At 54.6% G+C, this 22,408-nt stretch overlaps 2 protein-coding genes across 4 annotated transcripts in view; one reads left to right on the forward strand and one right to left on the reverse strand.

Moving 5' to 3' along the window:
• Window positions 1-5,555, forward strand: part of Flii (FLII, actin remodeling protein) — a 14,249-nt gene extending 8,694 nt beyond the window's left edge. For both annotated transcript variants that reach the window (XM_005349938.2, XM_005349939.3), the window contains exons 15-30: window positions 332-414; window positions 529-603; window positions 792-875; window positions 964-1,135; window positions 2,502-2,606; window positions 2,684-2,875; window positions 3,179-3,367; window positions 3,457-3,596; window positions 3,667-3,907; window positions 4,023-4,177; window positions 4,252-4,312; window positions 4,390-4,518; window positions 4,589-4,695; window positions 4,804-4,909; window positions 5,041-5,106; window positions 5,245-5,555. In XM_005349938.2, the coding sequence (XP_005349995.1) occupies window positions 332-414; window positions 529-603; window positions 792-875; window positions 964-1,135; window positions 2,502-2,606; window positions 2,684-2,875; window positions 3,179-3,367; window positions 3,457-3,596; window positions 3,667-3,907; window positions 4,023-4,177; window positions 4,252-4,312; window positions 4,390-4,518; window positions 4,589-4,695; window positions 4,804-4,909; window positions 5,041-5,106; window positions 5,245-5,379 (2,040 nt within the window). In that variant the 3' untranslated portion in view covers window positions 5,380-5,555. The remainder of the gene's footprint in view (window positions 1-331; window positions 415-528; window positions 604-791; window positions 876-963; window positions 1,136-2,501; window positions 2,607-2,683; window positions 2,876-3,178; window positions 3,368-3,456; window positions 3,597-3,666; window positions 3,908-4,022; window positions 4,178-4,251; window positions 4,313-4,389; window positions 4,519-4,588; window positions 4,696-4,803; window positions 4,910-5,040; window positions 5,107-5,244) is intronic.
• Window positions 5,556-5,558: 3 nt separating this feature from the next.
• Llgl1 (LLGL1, scribble cell polarity complex component) lies at window positions 5,559-20,611 on the reverse strand. Of its 2 annotated transcripts, none has more exons than XM_013347250.2 (22): window positions 20,394-20,611; window positions 17,677-17,774; window positions 15,861-15,942; window positions 15,631-15,761; window positions 14,010-14,165; window positions 13,766-13,928; window positions 13,547-13,679; window positions 13,314-13,368; window positions 13,006-13,160; window positions 12,709-12,932; window positions 12,475-12,542; window positions 11,425-11,578; window positions 11,237-11,341; window positions 10,417-10,709; window positions 9,795-9,942; window positions 9,483-9,636; window positions 8,068-8,363; window positions 7,337-7,601; window positions 7,133-7,247; window positions 6,895-7,007; window positions 6,650-6,770; window positions 5,559-6,559 (listed from the first exon to the last, which is right to left on the reverse strand). In XM_013347250.2, exons 1-22 carry the CDS (start codon window positions 20,472-20,474, stop codon window positions 6,481-6,483), a joined length of 3,189 nt encoding a protein of 1,062 aa, XP_013202704.1. In that variant the 5' UTR covers window positions 20,475-20,611; the 3' UTR covers window positions 5,559-6,480. The 2 variants fall into 2 exon arrangements, with proteins under 2 accessions (XP_013202704.1, XP_005349992.1); XM_005349935.3 differs by having other exon boundaries at window positions 5,562-6,559; window positions 13,547-13,682; window positions 20,394-20,610.
• Window positions 20,612-22,408: the final 1,797 nt, after the last annotated feature.

A 22,408-nucleotide genomic window follows, 5' to 3' on the forward strand; every position in this document is an offset into this window, starting at 1 on the left:
AAAAAAAAAAAAAAAAAAAAAAAAAAAAAAAAAAAAAAAAACCGCAAAGCCAGTTGACAAACTGGCCTTTCCCCTGCTGCCAGCTGGGTTACCTTTAGAGATGGCATGCAGCTGGAGAGTTTACCCCAGGCTGCCCAGGTTTGCAAGCTTCCATAAACCCCTCTCAGACTGTGTCCCATCTGCCCTGGGCTCCAGTGCATGTGCCCCAGGCTGCTCAGAGTCACTGTGGGTTTGTACCCACTTGAGCTGTGTAAACTCTACCAAGTCTGACAGAGGCAGTTGATGGGGGCAAGGAACAACTCAGTGATGAAGAACCATACTTGCACAATAGGTGTTTGACAACGACATCTCCTACATTGAAGGCGGCACAGCCAGTGGCTTCTATACTGTGGAAGATACACACTATGTCACCAGGTAAGCACGTAGGGATGGGTGGCATTGGCCTGAATTGGGAATGGGTGGAGGCGAGGGTGATAAGGTCAGGTTGCCCTTGGTGTCCAAATCAAATCTTTCTTGTCCTGCCCCCAGGATGTACCGTGTGTATGGGAAGAAGAACATCAAGTTGGAGCCTGTGCCCCTCAAGGGGGCCTCACTGGATCCCAGGTGAGCACCCTGATAAGAGAGGAAGTAGTAGTGCTTGCCCTCAGTTGCCTTCTCACCTATGAAGAAGCAATCTTAACTGTCTCCTCGGAGCTTGGAAGAAAAGCCTGAGGTCTACCAAAAAAGGGCCAGAGCCCCACCTTTTGGGTCAGGAACAGGGAGTTACATTACAGCTTTTACGTCCTATCCAGATTTGTGTTCCTCCTGGACCGAGGACTGGATATCTATGTGTGGCGGGGGGTCCAGGCCACACTGAGCAATACCACCAAGGCCAGGTAAGTGGGTCTTTTGGAATGTTCTGGGCAAAGGAAGGTGTTCCTGAGAACAACCTGGCCTTGCTGAGAACTTTGCATCTGTCCTCAGGCTCTTTGCAGAGAAAATTAACAAGAATGAGCGGAAAGGGAAGGCAGAAATCACACTCCTGGTGCAGGGCCAAGAGCCCCCAGAGTTCTGGGAGGTGCTGGGTGGGGAGCCCTCTGAGATCAAGAAACATGTGCCAGATGACTTTTGGCCACCCCAGCCCAAGCTATACAAGGTAAGTCATGGTGCTAGGGCACAGAGTAAGCCTGTCTTCAGTCGGCTGGGTGTGCTGTGGGCTTTGGGAGAAGAGGGCATTCTTCCAGACAAGGAGCTCAGTCTGGAAGCCAGTTTGAGGATGGAGCTGGCATGCTCTTTTTCAAAGGTCCAGAGCTCCTGGATACTGGAGCTGAGAAGGTTAGTTTTGTGAGTGGCAGGAGACTATGGTTCTTATGAGCAGGAAAGAAACAAGATAAATCAGAAACGGGCTGGAGAGATGGCTCAGTGGTTAAGAGCACTAGCAGCTCTTCCAGAGGTCCTGAGTTCAATTCCCAGCAACCACATGGTGGCTCACAACCATCTGTAATGAGATCTGGTGCCCTATTTCTGGTGTGCAGGTATACATAGAGGCAGAATGTTGTATACATAATAAATAAATAAAATCTTTTTAAAAGAAATCAGAAACAAAAGTAAGAACCTAGATTGCATAAAGCAAGGAAAACATGTATTTAAAAGCCCTTCCAGCTGGGCAGTGATGGCACACACGTTTAATCACAGTTCTCAGGAGGCAGAGGCCAAGTGGATCTCTGTGAGTTCAAAGCCAACCTGGTCTACAAATCAAGTTCCAGAACAGCCAGAGCTATAGAGAAACCCTGTCTCGAAAAAAAAGAAAAAACCCAGCTAACCAAACAAACAAAACCCAGTAAGTCCTTCCAGGGCTGCAGAGATGGCCTAGTGGTTAAAAGCACTTGTTCTGCCAGGTGGTGGTGGCACACACCTTTAATCCCAACACTTGGGAGGGAGAGGCAGGCGGATCTCTGTGAGTTCAAGGCCAGCCTAGTCTACAAGAACTAGTTCTAGGACAGCTAGGACTGTTACACGGAGAAACCCTATCAAAAACCAAAAAGAGAAAGAGAGGGGGGGGGGGAAAGAAAGAAAGAGAAAGAAAGAAAGAAAAGAAAAGAAAGAAAAGGGGGGTAAGCACTTGTTCTTCCAAAGGACCTGAATCCAAGTGCCAGGACCCACATGGCAGCTCTGGTTAAAGGAGATCCCAACACCACCTTCTGGCCTTCCTCCATAAGCACCAAGGATATAAGTGATGCACACACACACAGGCAAAATATGCCTACTTAAAAATAGTAAAAAAGTTGAATGTCTTCCCCTGGCTTGGAGTAGGACTCTGTAGTAGAACACTTGTCTGGTGAGGACAAAATCCTGGTACTACTCCCTGCACTAGAAAAAAGTCCAGCAAACAGTAGGCCCTTCCACTGGTAGGAGCGCTTTAGTTTGAAGGGAAGCAGGCCCAAATGGCAAGCTGGGGAGCCTAACCCCAGATCAGGGCAACTGTGGTGGGGTCTGCCATACTCTTCTCTTTCTCCTGCCAGGTGGGCCTGGGCCTGGGCTACTTGGAACTTCCTCAGATCAACTACAAGCTCTCAGTGGAACATAGAAAACGGCCCAAGGTGGAACTGATGCCAGGAATGAGACTGGTGAGGTGGCAGCAGGTGGGCAGGGTCCTGTCTGATTATGTTGGCCAGGTGTTGACCTCCAGCCTCTCGTCCGACAGCTGCAGAGCCTGCTGGACACACGGTGTGTGTACATCCTGGACTGCTGGTCTGATGTATTCATCTGGCTCGGCCGCAAGTCCCCACGACTAGTGCGTGCCGCTGCACTCAAACTGGGCCAGGAGCTGTGTGGGATGCTGCACCGGCCGCGCCATGCAGTGGTCAGCCGCAGCCTGGAGGGCACTGAGGCTCAGGTATGTCCCAACACCCAGTGGCTTGCTTTCCACTGCCCACTATGCCCTAACCCCTCTTCTGGCCTGCTGGCACTACTGTGCCGCAGAAGTGGGCCCAAATCCACCTTTGCAGAAGCATCCACTCTGTAGCCTGTCCCCACTTCTGTTTGCTAAGCTCCATCTTCCCAAGCCCTGTCTCCAGCTCCTGTTTAGACCTCACTCCTTGAGCTCTGACCAGCTTTTCCAAACCTTGTTTGAATCCCTCAGCCCCAACCTTAACTGTGCTGTACCTCTCCAGCTATGGCATTACACTGTTCTCCACAGGTGTTCAAGGCCAAGTTCAAAAACTGGGACGACGTGTTGACGGTAGACTACACTCGAAATGCCGAGGCCGTGCTGCAGGGCCAAGGGCTCTCTGGGAAAGTGAAGCGTGACACTGAGAAGAAAGACCAGATGAAGGCTGACCTCACTGCACTCTTCCTGCCTCGGCAGCCACCCATGGCACTGGCTGAGGTGGGGTGAAGCCTGTGAGGGGAGGAATGTGAGAGGTGGGGGCTCTGCACAGCATGGTGCTCAGACCTCACTTGGGGCTGGAATGGCAGGCAGAGCAGCTGATGGAGGAATGGAATGAGGACCTGGATGGCATGGAAGGCTTCGTGCTGGAGGGCAGGAAGTTCACGCGGCTGCCGGAGGAGGAGTTTGGCCACTTCTACACACAAGACTGCTATGTCTTCCTCTGCAGGTGCTACAGTAATACTTTACCCTCTTGTCCTCTCCCTATGCAACCCTGCTCACAACTGTCCAAATCACAGGTACTGGGTACCTGTGGAGTATGAAGAGGAAGAGAAGACAGAAGACAAGGAGGGGAAGGCCTCGGCAGAGGGCACTGAAGGGGAGGAAGCAGTAGCTGAGGCAGAGGAGAAGCAGCCAGAGGAGGATTTTCAGTGCATCGTTTACTTCTGGCAGGGCCGGGAGGCCTCCAACATGGGCTGGCTCACCTTCACCTTTAGCCTTCAGAAGAAATTCGAGAGTCTGTTCCCTGGCAAGCTGGAGGTGTGCCTTCTAGCCTAGGGTTGGAATGGTAGGGTGATCACACCTGATCTGAGAGTGCTTAACCCTTGAAGGGCAGGTAGGGCCTAGGAAACTACCCAGCACTTCTGATCCCCAGGTAGTACGCATGACACAGCAGCAGGAGAACCCCAAGTTCCTGTCCCATTTCAAAAGAAAGTTCATCATTCACCGGGGCAAGAGGAAAGTGGCCCAGGGTACTCTTCAGCCAAGCCTCTATCAGATCCGCACCAATGGCAGTGCCCTCTGCACCCGGTGGGTATCTGGCTTGGGGAAAGGGCAGGATGTCATGGTGGGGATCACACTGCTGACCACTCCCCATCCCCTAGGTGCATCCAGATCAACACTGACTCCAGCCTTCTCAACTCTGAGTTCTGCTTCATCCTCAAGGTGAGGCTGTGGGCAAGATGGCAGAGGAGGGTGGTAGGCAAGAATCTAGGCCTGACCCAAGCTCCCTGTGCACACAGGTCCCCTTTGAAAGTGAGGACAACCAAGGCATTGTGTATGCCTGGGTGGGCCGGGCATCAGACCCTGATGAAGCCAAGCTGGCAGAAGACATCCTCAACACCATGTTTGATGCCTCCTACAGCAAACAGGTGACAGAGGTGGGGGTAGGCATGGAGGTGAGAGCAGATGAGGGCCCTGGCTGACTGGCCCTTCCCACAGGTCATCAATGAAGGGGAAGAGCCAGAGAATTTCTTCTGGGTAGGCATTGGTGCACAGAAACCCTATGATGACGACGCAGAGTACATGAAACATACAAGGCTCTTCCGGTGAGTGCCCTACCCCCTCCTCTAGCTTGTGTAGGCATCAGGGTACACAAGCCCTGTGACAATGACACGGAGTACCCTACCTTCACCTTGACCATTGCCCTTCTTCAGGTGTTCCAATGAAAAGGGCTACTTCGCAGTGACTGAGAAATGCTCTGACTTTTGCCAAGATGACCTGGCAGATGATGACATCATGTTGCTAGACAATGGCCAGGAAGTAAGACATTCCCCACCTCAGCCCCTGCCTGTTGTAGATGGACAGTGGGGCCAGAAGGGAAGCGTTCCCACCAGCCCCATGGGATGCACTACAAAACACCCATGTGACCATTTCCTCCACTACATCCTCAGGTCTACATGTGGGTTGGGACCCAGACAAGTCAAGTGGAGATCAAACTGAGTCTGAAGGCCTGCCAGGTAAGAAAGGGACGATACTAAAGCCAGCCTGATGACTTCAGGAACCACCTGCCCCTTCCATTACCCTGGGCAGAAGTCTGGAAAGGGGCACTGTAGGTAGTCCAGCATAAGACTCAGGCACATTGTTTTCCTCACCAGGTATATATCCAGCACACACGTTCTAAAGAAAATGAGCGGCCACGCCGCCTGCGCCTGGTCCGCAAAGGCAATGAGCAGCGGGCTTTCACCCGCTGCTTCCATGCCTGGAGCACCTTCCGCCAAGCCCCAGCCTAGACAGTGCCTAGACTTGAGACTCCAGTGAGGAAGAGGCCTCCCAGCATCTGCTTCAGCTCCCCACCAGTGTTGCTCACATCTCGAAAGCCCCAGCAGCGTGTCCACTTGTGTGCAGCAGATGTGGTTTTAAAGATATTAAATGCTTTTATTTTCAATATTAAAAATCAGTACTTTTAATTTTAAAAACTAGTTTTTAAAAAAAGACAGAAAAGCCCAAGGTGGAGTCTACAGGGAAGCCCATCCTCACGGCCCCACACACATGCACACACCTGACTGACTCCAGTTATGGTGCCTAGCAGTTTCCAGTCACATGAGCATACACACAGGCCCAGAGCAAATACCAAAACTGCTTAGAAATGACTGGCCAGCACAGTCCAGGCGTTAGAAAAATACTCTGCTTGAGGAGAAATAAAGGGCAGTATGGAGTACAAGTAAGGATTCTAGCACACTCCCTCCAACTGACCTTCAAGCTGGGGGTGGCTTTAGGGCCCAGCATCAGTAAGACTGGATCCCACAGGTTAATAGGTGTGGCTTCAATGTTAAGGAGCCAGGCAAGGCAGACAGTGGGTTGGGATAAGCAGATGGTGATGGCTTGGGGGAGCAAACCCTGGCCCTTTCAGTGGCAGCCTGAGATGGGCTTGCTAGGAATCTAGGAGGGTACCAAGTAGAAGAGGGTATGGGTAGTATCTATGCCCAATGTAGGGTGCAGAGGCACTAGCTCCCAAGGTCCAAATAGCTCCAGCTAGGTTGGGTCCATAGCAGGATATTGTAGGCACATAAGCTCCATGTGCTGGCTCAACAGGCAGGACCTATCAGCCTCAGTGACTGTCCTGTGAAATGGGCTCACTGAAAAGATGAGCCTGAATCCTACACCCAGTCAGAAGTGGCCTTCTACATGTCCAGGGTCTCAAGGCTGACAGGGCAGCCCCTTTCTAGCACTGAACGGTGATGATCATGACTGTGGGTCCCCTAAGCCTCTGACAGCTAGGGAAAGGCAGCTAGGCTTCCAGGAGTGTCACCACTATAGAGGCCTGCCAGGGTCCCAGCCGGGGCAAGGGATGGCAGCTCCTGCATGGTAAGGCTCGGCTGCCTCACAGCACCTCATTTAATCAGAAGGGCGTAGGCCCGGGCCTCATCTGCTTCCAGGTTCCGAAGGTTCTTCTCAGAGTCCTCAGGAGAGCTGGGGAGGGGCAGTAATCAGAGGAGCTGGGGTAGGAAGACCCCTAGTTGCCCTGGGGATGGAGGCTTGGGAAAGAGCAGCTGGCCTCACCCCAAGAAATCCTTCACATATTCCACTGTGACATCCCCTGTCGTGTCCAGCGTGGTATCTCCACTAGTCGCTGAGTCAATGGACACAGGTGAGAGTGTGGCCTCTGCTGGCTCTGTGGTGTCTGTTGGAACAGTGCTCCTCAGTATCTACTCTCTGCATCTAGAGACCAACCCACAGCCAGATGTGCACAGGCACACACAGGTACCCTCAAAGCCAATGCCTGCCCCAACCCTGTGCCCTCTCACCAGATCTCTTGCCATGGGCAGAGTTAGGGCTTCCTTCACAGCTCTCTGGGGCCGGGGTGATGTTTCGGGTCCCATTAGCCTGGCTCAGCTTGGGTGACTCTTGAAGCCTGTGGCTACAGAAATAGATGGGAATGTAATAGGAGCTATTACAGGTGCTACCTCCCATCCTCACACCAGGAATGGGCATTAACCCCAGGGAGTGCAGAACCCGAGGTGAAGGGGCCCACTCCTCACACACCTGGACTGGGTGGCGTTTCGAGGCCAGCTGATATCTAGAGAACAGAGTGGTTCTGTGATGTTGCGAGCACTCAGGGAAAAGCGCTCAAATTCGGATGGAGAAATCAAGTAAAAACCTGTGACCAGGAGAAAAGGAGCATGTAAGGAAGGCTGAGCCTGAGCTTTCTGTACCAGCATCTGTTCCCAAGCGCCTGCCCCACCTCACCCTGGCCATGGCGTGTGAAGACACAGGAAGCGATGCCACTGATGTCCTCCTTCCGGATACAGGAGTAGTGCACCTGAGGCCTCAGGCCAGGCACAGAGAAGACGTGGACATCGCCCAAGTTGGTGAGGCAGGCAAGGCAGGTCTCGGCGTAGTCCTCAGACATCACACTGGCAAATGTAGCCAGAGCGACCTTCCGCACACGACAGCCTTCATGGGCTGTCAGCTTGAATTTGGTCTTAGCACTCACCTTGGGTAGTGTGAACACCTGGTGACAGACAGCCTATGAGTTAGGCTCAGCCTTGTCCTACCCACTTCTCACTCAGCTACAGACCCCCAACTGGCCCTGCATGCCCCAACCCACCCGTGAATGTAGAAATGACACCCACTGCACCAGCCACCCCCCATAGGCTCAGTCCAGGCTTCACGGTGTTCCTCATCTTCACCCACAGCCAGACTAACTAGACATATTCATATGTTCTATGCCTGCACCTGAACCACAAGTCCCTGAGGGCTCTTGGAGATGGCTGTGAGATAGACGGCCTTAGGGGAACCTGGCAGACCTAGGGTGTACCCAGGTCCTTCAGGTCCTTCAAGGACCTCTACCGGCTGAAGGCTCTTTGGTGGAATAGGAGGGATTTAACTCTCAGCAGGCAGGAGAAATGGGCAGAGAAGAGGTTCTAAGGTTCCAAGATGGGGACCTGGATGGATCTCCATCACCCATGGATGCTTACCTTGAACTGCTCCTCAGATGCAATGAGCACAGCGTGCCCACCCTGCATGTCAGGGGCCTGTGCCAGATCCCGGGAAGCCTCATAGGGCTCAGGCAGTGGACGGCCACGACCATCCAACACAGCAATGGCCACCACAGGTGCCCGGTGCATCAGCTGTACCTCCTTGCCCAGCACAGCCTCCACTGCCTGCTCAGGCCGCTTTTCACCACCTGCTGCGACTGCTGGAACCTCCAGCGCGTAGGCGAACACGGAGCCCGAGTTGGTCCCTGCCCACATGGTGGGCCCGTGGTGGGTTGCTGTGGGGGCACAGGCCAAGTGAGAAGGGCCTCCTGGGGACCCCATTCCTCACAAAGCCTTCCCCTCACCTCTACCTTTACTTCCTAACTGGTTGTAGGACCAGATCTTAAGAATCCGTGCTCCCTCTATCTCGCACCTGCTCTGTGGCTTCAACCCACTAGTCTTGAGACACCAGAGTAGCTCTGATCCAGAGGCAAAGGCCACCTTGAGGACACCTGCAAGGTGGGTATCAGGCCACAAACTAGTCTCTGATACCATCAAGCTATCAAGCTGCACCCTCAACTCATTCCAGCAAATGCAGCTCCCTCCTGCAAGACTGGTCACGGTAGCACACTCCTTTAATCCCAGCATTCAGGAAGCAGAAACAGATCTCTGCAAGTTGAGGCTAGCCTGATCTACATAGCATGTTCCAGACAGCCAGGACTATGTGGTGAGACCCTGTCTAAAAAACAAGCAACACGTGAGCTGGACAGTGGTAGCTCACATCCGGGCCTACAGAGCAAGCTCAAGGACAGCCAGGACCACTACACAACGGAACCCTGTCTAGTAGCTGGGCAGGAGTGGGAGTGGCGCATGCTTTTAATCCCAGCCCTTGGGAGGCCAAGGCAGGCAGATCTCAGTCCACAAGGCCAGTCTAGTCCACAAAGCGAGTTCCAGGACAGCCAGAACTGTTACACAGAGAAGTCCTAGCTCAAAAAACTAAAGAGTAAAGTGAAGTGTGGGGAGGGCACACGATGGCAGCAGCTCCCCAGAGGTGGCAGCACACTAATTCTGTGTTTCATGCTACCATAATACAATGTAAAAAAAGGGCCACAACATACCTAAGGCACAGAGGGGTCGTTCCACCGGAGGCGATGGCAAGTCCCTGACTGACCTGTCCACACAGGGCCTTGGCCACCTGCTCTCACTGCCCACCTCACCATAGCACCCTTGCTTCTTGTTCAGCTCTACAAGGCTTGTGCAGCCCACTTAGCAAACCCTCAAAATATGTCCCTTTGGGCTATACAGGTGGCCAAAGTGTCCCAAAGTATAGCTCAGCATAGCAGGTGCTCAGAAAACCACCCCTACCAGTACAAAGGCCTTCTAGCCTCTCCAACCCGTCCCTACCCTGGCCTCACCATCTCGAAGGAATGTGTCAGCAAAGTAGAGGCAGCGTACAACACCAGAAAGGGAGTCATCAGCAGACCGAGGCTCGATGCGGCGCTGTACAGGTGTTATCTCCACATCGTGGGGGCAGGTCTGCTCCGCCAGCTGTGCATTGGCCTCCTGCAACTGGAAGGCCAGAGGATCTTAGAAGTGCTCTTCCTTTCTGGCCAGTACCCAGCAGGCATCGCCATCCGAGCACCTGCTTCCCAGTTCACTAGGGGGAGCATGGCAACCGAGCAAATCTGAGGGCTCTGGGCCGGGCACAGACATGGCAGCCTGCTCACCTTGCTACTGGCAGTAGTAGCCCGTTTTTTGCCTGAGACACGGCTCTTGCGGATACGCCGGAATGACTGTCGCAGTGACTTCTTGAGGGACTTCACACGTGATAGTGGCCCCTCCATAGCCAAAGAGTCATTGGGGTGAAGGGTGCACCTAGGAATGACAGGGCCAGCTGTGCTATGGAACTACCTTGCACTCCTGCTAGCCTGAAGCTAGGCCACCATTTTTTTTTTATTTTGTATACAATATTCTGTCTGTGTGTATGCCTGCAGGCCAGAAGAGGGCACCAGACCCCATTACAGATGGTTGTGAGCCACCATGTGGTTGCTGGGAATTGAACTCAGGACCTTTGGAAGAGCAGGCAATGCTCTTAACCTCTGAGCCATCTCTCCAGCCCATAGCCTGAAGCTAGGTATCAGAGCCCAGGTCAGGGAACCAGAGCAATTTGGTCCTAGAACCTACGACCCCAGCAGCTGGATGGGGTGACCAGTTTTCTCACAGATAGAGAGAGATTATAAAGGCTTTCCCAATCAGTCTGCCTTTGCCACAGCAACCTCTGGAAGTAAACTGAATCCCAGACTGTTTCATCAGGGCTTGGCCGCCAGCTGCTCACCTCATACCACATACCTGGCCAGCACGGGGCTCTTGCGCTGGTAGTCAAACAGGCCAAAGCCGTGACTGGTACCAAAGGCCACAAGGCTCCACTCAGCATGGAGAGTGACAGCAGTGACGGCAGCGGGTGGGAGGCACTGCACCAGCATGCGAGGCTGGAACCCGGCAGGCCAAGACAACAGCCCCGTGTGTGGGCTCAGCCGCTCATGGCCCTTCCATGTGAAGCCCTCACGATCCTGAAGGAGATCCACACTGGCCACACTGACAGCCTGCTCTGTCGGCACGTCACTGAGCTCCAGCACCAGCACCTGGACCACCACAGGCAGAGGACTCAGGTGAGGGGCATTCTGGACCCTCTCCAGACACTGCCAGAGCAGCTCCGGAATTCACCTACCCAGCCAGTACCCTCTGAATACCTACTATATACAAAAGCTTTCCCTGAGTGCCAAGAGACGGGTGACCTAATCTGCTGGCTCCTGCTCTCCTGGAGCCCGTGACTCTTTCCTAAGTCTCTGTCTTCGGCACACTGAGCCCTCCATACAGTCCAGTGCTAACAGTGGTCTGTGACTAAGACCCACTGTGCTCCGCTGCTGCTGGGCCTATCTTGCGCCCAGAGTCCTGCTCCCAGTTTCAAGCCTCTATGGGCTCCCCTACCCTTACTCAAGTGGCAGCCCCCCCTTTCCATTTGTCCTCGCCCCGGCCAACCTTACCTGATGCTCCATTCCCGCTCTGACCTACAGCCCGTGTTGGGTTCTCTATTTCACCACCACACCCTGCAGGGCCACCTCCTGCAGAAGGCCACCCCAATAGCCACAGCTGGGGACACCAACCCCACCTGGCCCGCGGTGCCAGCCACCACCATCTGGGCTGTGTACTTGCAAAGTGCAACCTTCTGTATTCCTAGCCGGGGATCATCACTGTAGGGGTCAAAGCAGCCCACCTGAGGGGACAAGATGGAATGATGATACTAGGCAGAACTAGGTCAGGTTCAAAGGCCAAGCCGGGGGAAGAGGGAAGAGGCACCTTGCGGAAGGGCGGCCAGTCATCCTCCACAGCCTGGGCCAAGCTGTCAGCATGTTCACAGTCCGTCTGGAAGAGGCCAGCTGTGCTCAGTTTGTAGAGTGGCCTTAGTGCCACACCAGAGGCGTCCCAGAATCGCACAGTGCCATCCTCGTGGCTGTGGAGAGGGTGGGTGTCAGAGCCCCCCTGGGAAGTCCACACCCCCTCAGTTATTCTTCCAGTGGTCACTATAGGGACCTACTGCATATGTCCAACACTAGCTGGAATTGTACTACATACAGCAGCAAGCACCTCCTACACAGGACAAATGGGTACTTAGTGCCTACAGCACATCAGGGCTACACTCACACATGCCCGAACCCTCTGAACAGGTTGGAGGGTAAAGGAATGACAACCTTAATAACTAGGAGATGACAGAGGGGAGAAATGGGTACCCAGGAATCACAGTAGGTGCAGAAACCCTGGAAGAGCAAGAGGCCCAAGGGGGCCTTCCAGGTAAAGCAGCGGGAAGGCTGAGGCAAAAGAGGGGGAAGCTGGGTGGGGAGAGGACACAGCTGCAGAGCCCCAGTGGGGTGCCAGGCAGTTGAGAAGGAGCTAGAGAGGGAGGTGGTTCAGGCTCCCCCTCATCCCTGAGGCCATAGCAGGCTCTCAACAGGAAAGGGCAAGTTGTCTTAAGAGGCCCAAGGGTCCCAACACAGGCAGGAGGGCAGGGCAGTTAGTAAGGCCTGAGTCACCAGTGCCCAGACCTAGCCTGGCTCTCCAGCACCTGACCAGAGGAGTCACCATAGGCCAACCCAGATTTTCCAGTCCATGGCAGGCAAGTCAGGTGGGTGGAGCCTGGGCTGTGTTGGAATTCAGTCCCAGGCAAAGAGGAAGTGTGGACTAAGGCTTTGAGCCAGAATCTAGGGAGGCTTCCTTACAGGAACAACCTGGGTCTGCTAGGACTAGTCCTGAGTCACCACGCACTTCAGCACCCAAAGAACCTGGAACATTCAAACAGCAAATAAGGCCTCATGGCTGCAGGACCTGTCTGCCATCCACACCCACACCTACCCAGTCAGTAGCAGCCCACGCTGCGAGGGTTCCTGGGCCAAATTCCGGCCCCCAGTAATGGGCCAGCTCTAAGAAAGACAACAAAGATGAGAGCTCCAAGTTAAGATGAAGGTCTCCATCTCATTCTGGCCACACGCCTACCACATTTCCATCTCCAGTCTGGGCTAGACACTGCCCCCCACCAGGAACAGACCCCACCCCACCACCCCTGGGTCATAAAACATCCACACTCACCAAGGCACTGGAGGCAGGCTGCGGGCTCTGCCGCTCACCAGCACTTACAATGCGGGCCCACAGCTTGCTGGGGACATTGGCAACATGGGCAGAGCAAGTGATAGCCGATGAATGCAGTGGGGCCAGGTAAGGGGCGGGCACAGCTGGCCAGCCTGGTGTCTGCAGGTCCAGCACCACCAGCTCCTCCTCCAGAAGCACAGCGAGGGCCTGAGGGTTGTCAAATTCTGTGGAATTGGGCGAGTGAGCTCAGCTTGAAGCCACACTGGGCCAGCTGGGATGAGGAGATAGAATACACACCATCCTCTGGCTGTGTGCTGTGCACTGTGAAGAAATCAATGACACGGGAGGTGAAGTCCAGGGTCACCAGTGTCTCTGCTCGCAGTACACTCACACAGTGGCGATCACCATAGCTGGCTCGGGGCATGCCACCGCTGAAGATGATAAAGTGGTCTCTGCAAAGGGAGAGATGCCATGTGAACCAGGAGCCCCTGCAGAACCAGGCGCACGCTGGATAACCCAGTAAGGGCTTCACCCCTATATACCCAGAGCCTAATCCTCTAGGCCCCAGCCAGACAAACCCCTCCCACACTGACCCCTCTACCTACCCTGACTCACAGCTCCGCCACAGAATCTTGTTGATGGCCTTGCAGGGGAAGGGGCCTGGGGGTGGGGAGAGCGTCAGACCTCCCATTCCTCTTCCATGTGCCTCTCCCCACGGTATGGCCCAGACCCAGCAATACCCCCCAGAGTCTCCTGTAGGTTTGGCTAGCCAGTACCCTCATCAAAACCAGACAGCCCTTCAGTGCCCACTCTTTGCTCAAGTCTCCCCAGTGCTCACCATAGGGTGTGGTCACTATAGTGGGTTGCAGCGCTGGGGGGCTGTCAGTGTCTGTGGACCAGATGGCATAGCTGCCATCACTGTGTGAGCTGATAACGGTGCTGCCACCACGCCCCCAACACAGGCTCTCCAGCTGCTACGGATGAGGATAGGATGGCATGAGCCAACGGGTGTGTACAAGGGCCCAGAATGAGGAGCATGCAGGCCTCTCTCACTTACCTGGTTACCTAGGAAAATGTGGTCCACACAGTGTGTGGCCTGGCTCCAGATGACCAGTAAGCCCCGACTGTAGCCTATGAGAATTTTGGTGGGGTCTTGCAGATGTCCCTGAAGTGATTCCACAGGGCCCAGAGCCTTCCCACAGCGGTAGTCATCTGGCACACTGCAGAGAGTGCCCCAGAGAGTCAGGAGAACGCCCCAGAACTGGGAAGCTCCCCCTGCCTGCTGCTCGCCTGCTGCTCACCTGCGCAGAATCGCGTCTGGGCTGAGAGTCTGTCCCTCAAGCAGAGTCAGGGTGGCCAGGTCCAGGAAAAAAATGCTGCCACTCTCGGTTCCCAGGGCTGCTGTGTTGCTAGCTACCAGCAGAACCACAGTGACACGGGTAAGATTGGCAGGGGCACTGCAGGAAAGAGGGAGAAAGTGAGGCTAAGCCCATCTACCTGCTGGGAAAGGCGGGATGGGCTGGGCCCTTGCTGTGGCCTCTCTTGTACCCCTCTGCACTCACAGGGCCTGTTCACAGCACAGGCTGGCACCCTGGGAGGGAAATGTACAGTGTAATTAGCCCACTCAATTATTCCCCAGCATGCCAGCAAAGAAAGGGATAAAAATACGTTCCCTGGGTCCCAAAGGACTCACAGGTCCTCTCACTGCTCTGCCCTCTCAGGCAGAGTCACAGCCCTGCTCCAGCCAGGGTACCCAACACCAGCCTTCCAGGCACCTCAGACTTCAGGGGCCTGCCTACAGTGTCTGGGACAGCCCAGGAGCTGACCTGTAGGCAAAGCCCTTTACCTGGGAAGCCTGGCCTGCTGTGTACACCTAGAGCATCTTCCTACTGTCTCACCAAGTCCATTCTGGGGAACCCTCCGAGTGACAATGGTCCAGTAGCCCATCTCCCTTCCCAACTCATGAAGCGAGGAGGAAGGCCAGACGTGGAAGCGCATACCTGGAATACCATACTTGGGAGACTGAGGTTGGAAGACCACTGAGAACTCAGGGCTAGCCTGAGACTTTGCTAATGTCACTGCTGTGGGACAATGGTCTGTACCCTGTCACTTGTATTTTAAAAAAACGCTGATTGGCCAGTAGCCAGGCAGAAAGCATAGGTGGGACAACCAGGCAGGAAGTAGAGGTGGGGCAATGAGAATTCTGGGAAGAGGAAAGTTTCAGTCTGCAGTCGTCACCCAGACACAGAGGAAGCGAGATGTGACTGCCTTGTCGGAAAAAGGTACCAAGCCACATGGCTAGCACAGACAAGAATTATGGGCTAATATCAGTTATAAGAGTTAATAAGGCCGGGCGATGGTGGCGCACGCCTTTAATCCCAGCACTCGGGAGGCAGAGGCAGGAGGATCTCTGTGAGTTCGAGACCAGCCTGGTCTACAGAGCTAGTGCCAGGACAGGCTCCAAAGCCACAGAGAAACCCTGTCTCGAAAAACCAAAAAAAAAAAAAAAAAAAAAAAGTTAATAAGAAGCCTGAGCTAATGGGCAATCAGTTTATAATTAATGTAGACCTCTGTATATTTCTTTGGGACTGAACGACTGTGGGACCTGGTGGGACAGAAACCTCTGTCAACATGTCACCTTGGCACAAAACTGTCCCAAGCCCCTAGAGAGCACAGTGCTAGTTGCAGGTGTAAGGAGATGGGTTATAACATATTTATTCACTGGGACCCCCAAACTAAAGGCTCCCATAGCAAGAAGCACAGACCCTACGGACAGGCCTCAGACTCAATGACACCACTGTCAAGCAGGGCTCTGCCCAGGCAGGACTCCACCCACCCTACCCTGAACTTGAGCAGAGCAGGTTCATAGGCCCTCTCCAATACTCCTGCCCAGTGGCTAGCCCCAGGCTGCTCCTCTAGTACCTGGCATTGTCAAAACTCGGCCGGCTGGGTGGCTGGAAGCTGAGCCCTTCCTCTAGGTGGGCACAGCCATTATGATGGATGATCTCCCACAGATGCAGGCTGCTGTCATCTAGCAGGGTCAGGAGGCGGCCCTGATGGGGGAGGAGCAGAGACCAAAATGGGGTTGGCCTGAAGGGGAGGAGGACATGGGGATGGGGACCACCTGCTGCTGGTGGAGGGCAGATGTTTACCTGACCAGGCAGGAAATGCATCTGGGTGACGGTGGCTGCATCCCGATGCAGCCCTGTAAACTCCACTCCAGGTGCACCGTAGCTGAGGTGACTTGTCAAGGACATGCACATGCAGCCTAAGCCAGGACACTCCGACAGGCAGTTCCCAACACCTCTCCACCGGGCCAGCCGTGTCCGGATGAGGCTCTTTTCTGAAGCAGCTCTGCTCCTGTCCCCTCAAGGCTGCCCACAGACTCCAGACAACCCCCCATCCCCCATTCTAGCCCTCCTCTATAGAGCAGCCTAAAGACTCAAATGCAAAAATCTGCTGCAGATGGAGTGAGATAAAAACCTGCTCAGCACTGTAGCTCCAGCATGGTGCACACAGGGCCTCTGATGCAGCTGCATGGACCAAGTGCCCTGCGGTAAAGTTAAACAGGCCTAGCCAGTACACAGCAGCAACAGACCAAGCCAACTCTAGCTGTGGGCAAGAACCCCAGAGCAGGCAGCCAACAGCTTCCACTGCCCAGACACTTCCACAGACTAGAAGACAGGTGACCTGCTTGAACAAGTGCCCTGAGAGCCAGCAACTCCAGGATTGATGGTGGCCAACAAAGCCTGAAGGGGCCCAAGCGGGCTACGAGATGGGTCAGTGACGTTGTCCTAGTGACAAGCCAAGAGCTGTTGCCTGGATATTGAGCTGGGACTCCCTGCAGAGCCTGGCCAGGATGACAAAGAGGGCAGGGGCAGCTGGCGGGAAGCAGGGTCTCCCAGGAGATGGGGCCTACCCTGCAGGGGGAGGGGAGGCTTCAGACACCAAGAGTGGCGCTTTCCAGCCTCAGTTTCCCAACCTGAGGGAAGAGAAGGGGAACTAGGATCTGGCCTCCTCACCTGCGCTAGCACGAGGAACCAGTTCCCACAATGACAGCTCCAGCACCAGGCAGTGAGGACTGTGGGCGCCTCAGAAGTGGACACGTCCAACACGGTACAAAGCTGCAGCATGTGAGGGTAGTGGCAGCACAGCACCCACAGGACCTGGAGCGGTCAGCTGGGTGGAGGGCTGGTCACTGTCCCAACACACACCCAGTGGCCCACAATAGAGGGAAGGCCATCCCCGTCCAGCCCCATTCCCTAACACAGGCTATCAGCTCATAAGCCATGGGCCACATTCCCACCCCAACCTGACTAGAGTCCCTAGCTTTGGGAAAGGAGAGGGAGGGCAGGAACCTCTACTAAGCAACTTTTTAGTAAGAATGTACCCTTGGTTTTCTTGAAGGCAGGTTAGGGTGGCATTTCCAGGGTGGGTAAGCAGTCCAACACAGTGCTGCTCCACCCCCAGCCCAGAATGCAGGAAAATGCGTGCTTTGTACCGCTAACTCAGTCCATTGTACAGGAGCAGGGTCCAGATGGGGGCACTGTCGCACTCACCATGCTGAGCCTGGCACTGCCTTCACCCCCTGGGTGAACACATGGATCTTCATATTTGTGTGTGTGTGTATCTGTATCTGTGTGTGTGTGTGCGCGCGCGCGCACATGCTCACCCTCACATCGGGCCCATCGGCCACCCTAACTACCCCAGTCACGGTAGCCAAGGTGACGGCAGAGTCACCTAAGGATTGGCAGGCTGAAAGACAAGGCACACAGTGATCAAACTGACCCCTCTAATCACCCACCTCTTTCATTTCTGAAAGGAGTTGTCACTGGCACACATGCACAGTCAACCTCATCAGACGACCCATGACTCTAAGAAGCACCTGCCATGCTAGGATCCCAGCAGAAAGTGGGTGGGACATGAGAGGTCCTCACGACCCCTGGGCGCCACAGTAGCAAAGGATACATCTTGACAGCCCCAGACCTGGTGCCGATGGCCATGATGCGAAGCTCGGGGTCGAAGGCCAAGGCGCTGGGCTGGTTGGGGAAGCCATGCTCCACAGTCTATGAAGGAGGAGAGGAAAACATGGGCAAAATACCCTGGGACTTGTGCTTCTACCGGCCCTGGAGGTACTGTCCACCTCCCCACATGGAGAGAGTCAGAGAAGAAGAATCCCAGTGCCACCAGAAGTGGTGACAGCACCTGGGGTCCTGAGCACTGTTGGCGTCGTTACTGATGCTCCCGACCTGCTTCCCTGCTCTCTGTGAGTTCAGGTCCAGTGCCCTTCCCTACACACTAAGCTTCAGTACCTATTCTTTCCTTGGGTGTGCTTCCTCCCACCCATGCCCAATTATGGCTGGGACATGAATACCTTCAAGAGATGTCAAATACGGCCTAGTAGCACATGGCAATTATCTTAGTATTTGGAAGACTAAGGCAGGAAGATCCTGAGCTAGAAGACAGTATGGGCCACACAGTGAGATGCTATCTCCAAAATAAATACATAACTATGCCGTCTTGGGCTGATCACAGTACTCCATCCACCCTGTTTCCACTTGGCATGAGCCCATCCAAGAAAGTAGCGCCACCAACCAGCCCAGCTGGTCAGGGACTTCCCATTCCCACGAGCACTGCCATGCCCTGTCTGGGTCTGACCTCCTTTAGCATGGCAGCATGGCACCATGGCAAGGCCCCCACAAGCCCTGAGTAGGCACCATCAGGCTTGCTGTATGGAAGAGAGGCTAGATCCCTTATCTAGTGTCCTTTGCATCTCGTGTCCGATCAATTCCTGAGCCTTACTGTCTTACCTTCAAGACACAAAGAAGTCACCCTGCTCACACCCTGCTCCAGGCCTATCCATTGCCTGCCTGGACCAGTGCTCCCTACGTCCCTAGGAAAACCAGCCAGCCATTCCTACCTCCTTCACTTGGGGCCCTCCAGCAGCTCCATGCTGATCCACAGCCAAAGCCAGGTCCTCACCGTGTAGGCCCCTCTGGGCATCTCAGTTCATCTGACTGCTATCCCAAAGCTCTTTGCTTGCAGGGCTTTGACACCACACTCTTTCTGTCCCCTCCCCCACCACACTGCTCTACCAAAAGGCCTCTGGAGCTGGTCCTGCCTACGTCATCACCACATCATGTTTTATCCACAGCACCAGCCACCCTGTGAACTAATATGTATTTTACTTCTCTGTTTTGGCTTTTTGTTCCCATCCTCTTCCCAATGACTAAACCACACCTTCAATGAAGAGCTGTCTCTTTTGGGTTCCACTGTGTCCCTAGCACCAAGGAAGAGGGAATTAGCATGAGATGCACATCCTACAGGCAACTTGTGGTCTAGGCTGGAGTTGAACCCGACACCCAGGGTAAAAGTTCATGTTCATCCTTGATCAGAACTCCAAACTCAAGAATCCGGGGCCTACTTCCCTGGGATCTCCTAACACCCCCTTGGCAATCAAACCCTTTGCCCAGAGATGACCTAGCTCCTATCACTGCTGCCCACTCAAATTGTGCCTCACCCTCAACTCCTGCCACTGTAGTACCAGCCAGGGTGAGGCAAGCTGATTCAGAGGCTCACCCCATCTCTGCAGGTCCCCTACATACTGGCTAAGACCCCGTCCTCCTTCCTGCTTCAGGGGGCTCACCAGCAAGAGCAGAGACTCACATCTGGGGGACCTCTCCTCTCAGGTCTTTGGCAGGTCACTGTGTTTGTGAATCCTGGCAGCCCCATCATTGCTGCCTGGGACCTCAACAGCAAAAGTTAAGCCATGGCAGCACCTCCCATAAAGCATCTCCTAAGTGAAGTCCAAGGTCCCTAAGCTCTGCTCAGGATGGAAGTAGCTGCTTCAAGTCTCCGGGCCCCTATTCCACTGCCATCACACACCAAGGTAAGAAAGATTAGCAGTCCGCTCCTTACTAAACCTCAATTTTTTTTTCATGTGTATAATGGAAATGAGAAATCGGATCCTCAATGGCAGAAGCACACACGGGCTCTGGGATAAAAGTAACATCCACCCTTACTCCATCACTCCAGATCTGAGTTAGCCTTGCAGGGCTCTATACCGTCAGTGCCAGGAAGGTGGGAACTGAGGCCTTTCCCGGGACCCCTTCTGCCTCACGTCTTTCCAACTTTAGTAAAAGGTCAGGCCTGCCCGGTTGCAGGGAGATCCAGAATCCACAAGGAGGAAACTGGCCTCATTTCATGGCGGGGGGAAACTGAGGAACTACGGTTTGAAATGCAGCTGGGCACACAGACATGCACACTCCCTGTACTAGGGACCCCAAGGCAGGGTTGAGCCTGGGGAGGGGGTGGAGGCTCCGCGCTGGGATTTCCCAGCCCCACCCCCCACTTCTCCCACTCTCACCCGCCCAGAAGTTAAAGAAAAACAAAACCTGGCCCTGGATGCCCCTCGGCCGAGTCGGGCCACACACCAAAAACTGAAAAAGGCCAAAAGTAAAAGGCAGGTAGGTCGGGGGACCCCACTGAGCCCAAGGGACACCCGGGAGAGACGCCAGGAGTTCAGAGACCTAGAGGTAGAGAAACAAGAGGAGCCAGAAAGAGCACGGCGCAGCGCGGGGCATAGCCTGAGACCCCGACCAGGCACGCCCGAGCAGCGCGGCGCTCACAGGGCAGAGGCGGCCCGACGTGGCCCACCCGGGCCGCCGCCGCCCCCGCGGCCGCACCTTGTGGAAAGCGAAGAGCTCCTGTTTGAGCTTCTCGCGTTGCGGGTCGGCACCCTGCCGCCGGAACCGAAACTTCATCATCTTGTGCCCGCCGCCGCCACCGCCGCGGGATGCGCCCGGCCCCGCCGGTCCTGAGGCGCGGGGCGGGGCCTGCACGGAGGCGCGGGACGCCACGGACGCCCGCCCGACCCACGACGTGAGCGTGCCCGCGGTACCGCGCCGCCCCTTGCTCGCCAGACAATGGGCAAGGACCGGGCCCCCGGGCTCGCCGGGCTCGCCAGGGGGCCCCAGTCACGCATGCGCATCTCTGCGGGCCTGCTGGGACTTGTAGTCCGGAGGTGGGTCTCCAGCGTGGGAAGCTGGGCTGTGGTTTGGAGAAGGCTGTTTTCCACTCGCGACTGAGCTACGTGCACAGTCTCATAATGCCAGGGACAATTCTCTGTCCTCTCCGGGCCCTACATCCACTATGTTTTCCGTTGTCCAGAGGTTACCAAGTCTGTGTGGCCAGTTTTCACGGATCACTATTTTGTCTATTCCTCCAGTGTGTCTCCCACGTCATGCTTTTTGTCTCAACTATGGATTAGTAAAGACTCCTGTCTAGGAACCGGGTGTGGTGCTGCACACCTTTAATTCCAGCACTCGGGAGGCAGGCAGAAGCAGGCAGATCTCTGAGTTACATGCCAGAGCTACATATTAAAACTATGTCAAAAAAAAAAAAAAGTTCTCTCATCCCTAGGGGAACTCTTATATATTCGTCACGACCCAACACAAAGGATTCGGTTAGCACAGGCTCAGAAAATCCTTGAGAGGGACGTGAGGCAAAGAAAAGAGGCGGAGGGAGGCAGGAGATGGCATATGGGGCTGAACAAGAGCTGGATACTGGGCTTTCCCTCCTGCCCCTCTTCCATCCCAACGAGAAACACCGAGAACAAAGCTGCGCTCGCCCCCACTTTCTTCCTGTCCCACCCACCTCCCAAGACTTTTCTCATCTGGACAATGGCCTCTATGCTGAACCTTTTCCTGCAAGCTGAGGGGCTCAATACTGAGAGAGATCCATCACCGCCTCCCCCGTTCCCCATTCCTCCTCCCCGCCCCCCCCACCTCTGCCTCCTTCGCTCCCCCTCTTCCCGCCGCCCCAGCTGTGTCAAGAGAGGAGGCGTTGACCTCTAACCCTGCGGTAGCTGCTCTGCAGCAAGGACTTGGCTACCCCCAAGCTGCCCACAAGATTTGCTCAGCCAACCCTGTGAGCTGAGGCTCACTCCACACAGATCTTTCTGCTGCTGTAGCTAAAGTGGTTGTCTTGACAGCAAAGGGCCTCTCGGTCTCAACAGGTTTAATGGTTTTAAGAGCTGCCTGAGAGAGGCACAGCTATCACACCGTTTTACAGCCATATCACCCTAGATTCACAGAGGATGAAACCGGAACAACCGGCACAGATCAAGACCAGACCCCACTGGTCACCAGCCATCACTAGAAGCAACTCAGAGGCCATGGCTGTTAGTCCTTGCCCTGTCCCTAGCTAGGTTTCCAGCATCCTCTACCCTCCATGCTGAGGTAAAAGTTCAGCAGGTTCCCCGAGTAACCAAACCCCAGGAATCTGACACGCAGTCACAAACAAACAAACAAACAAATAAAAAACCCCACAACAACAAAAACAACTAGTAACTCCCGTTGTTTGGTGGCCAATAAGAATGATTTTTTTATATTCCATTTATTCATTACTTACTTATTTGTGATAGGCTCTCATTGGGTAGCCCTGACTGACTGGCCCCTGGAGTGCTGGGATTAGAGACATGTGCCACCACACCTGGCGCCACAGCTGGCTACGGTTTTGTTATTGAGACTAGTCTCATTATATAGCCCATGTGTCCTTGATCTCATGGACTTCCTTCCTCAGCCTCCTCACATTCTGCTGTTTACCACCAGGCCCAGCATCAACGTTCTTTCTTTTTAACTTAAAATGTATTTACTAATGTGTGTGGGATAGGTTTGTGTGCAAGCTCACGAGTGCCAGG

This window comes from Microtus ochrogaster, chromosome 7 (genome assembly GCF_000317375.1).
Source record: "Microtus ochrogaster isolate Prairie Vole_2 chromosome 7, MicOch1.0, whole genome shotgun sequence".
Classification (NCBI taxonomy): Eukaryota; Metazoa; Chordata; class Mammalia; order Rodentia; family Cricetidae; genus Microtus; species Microtus ochrogaster.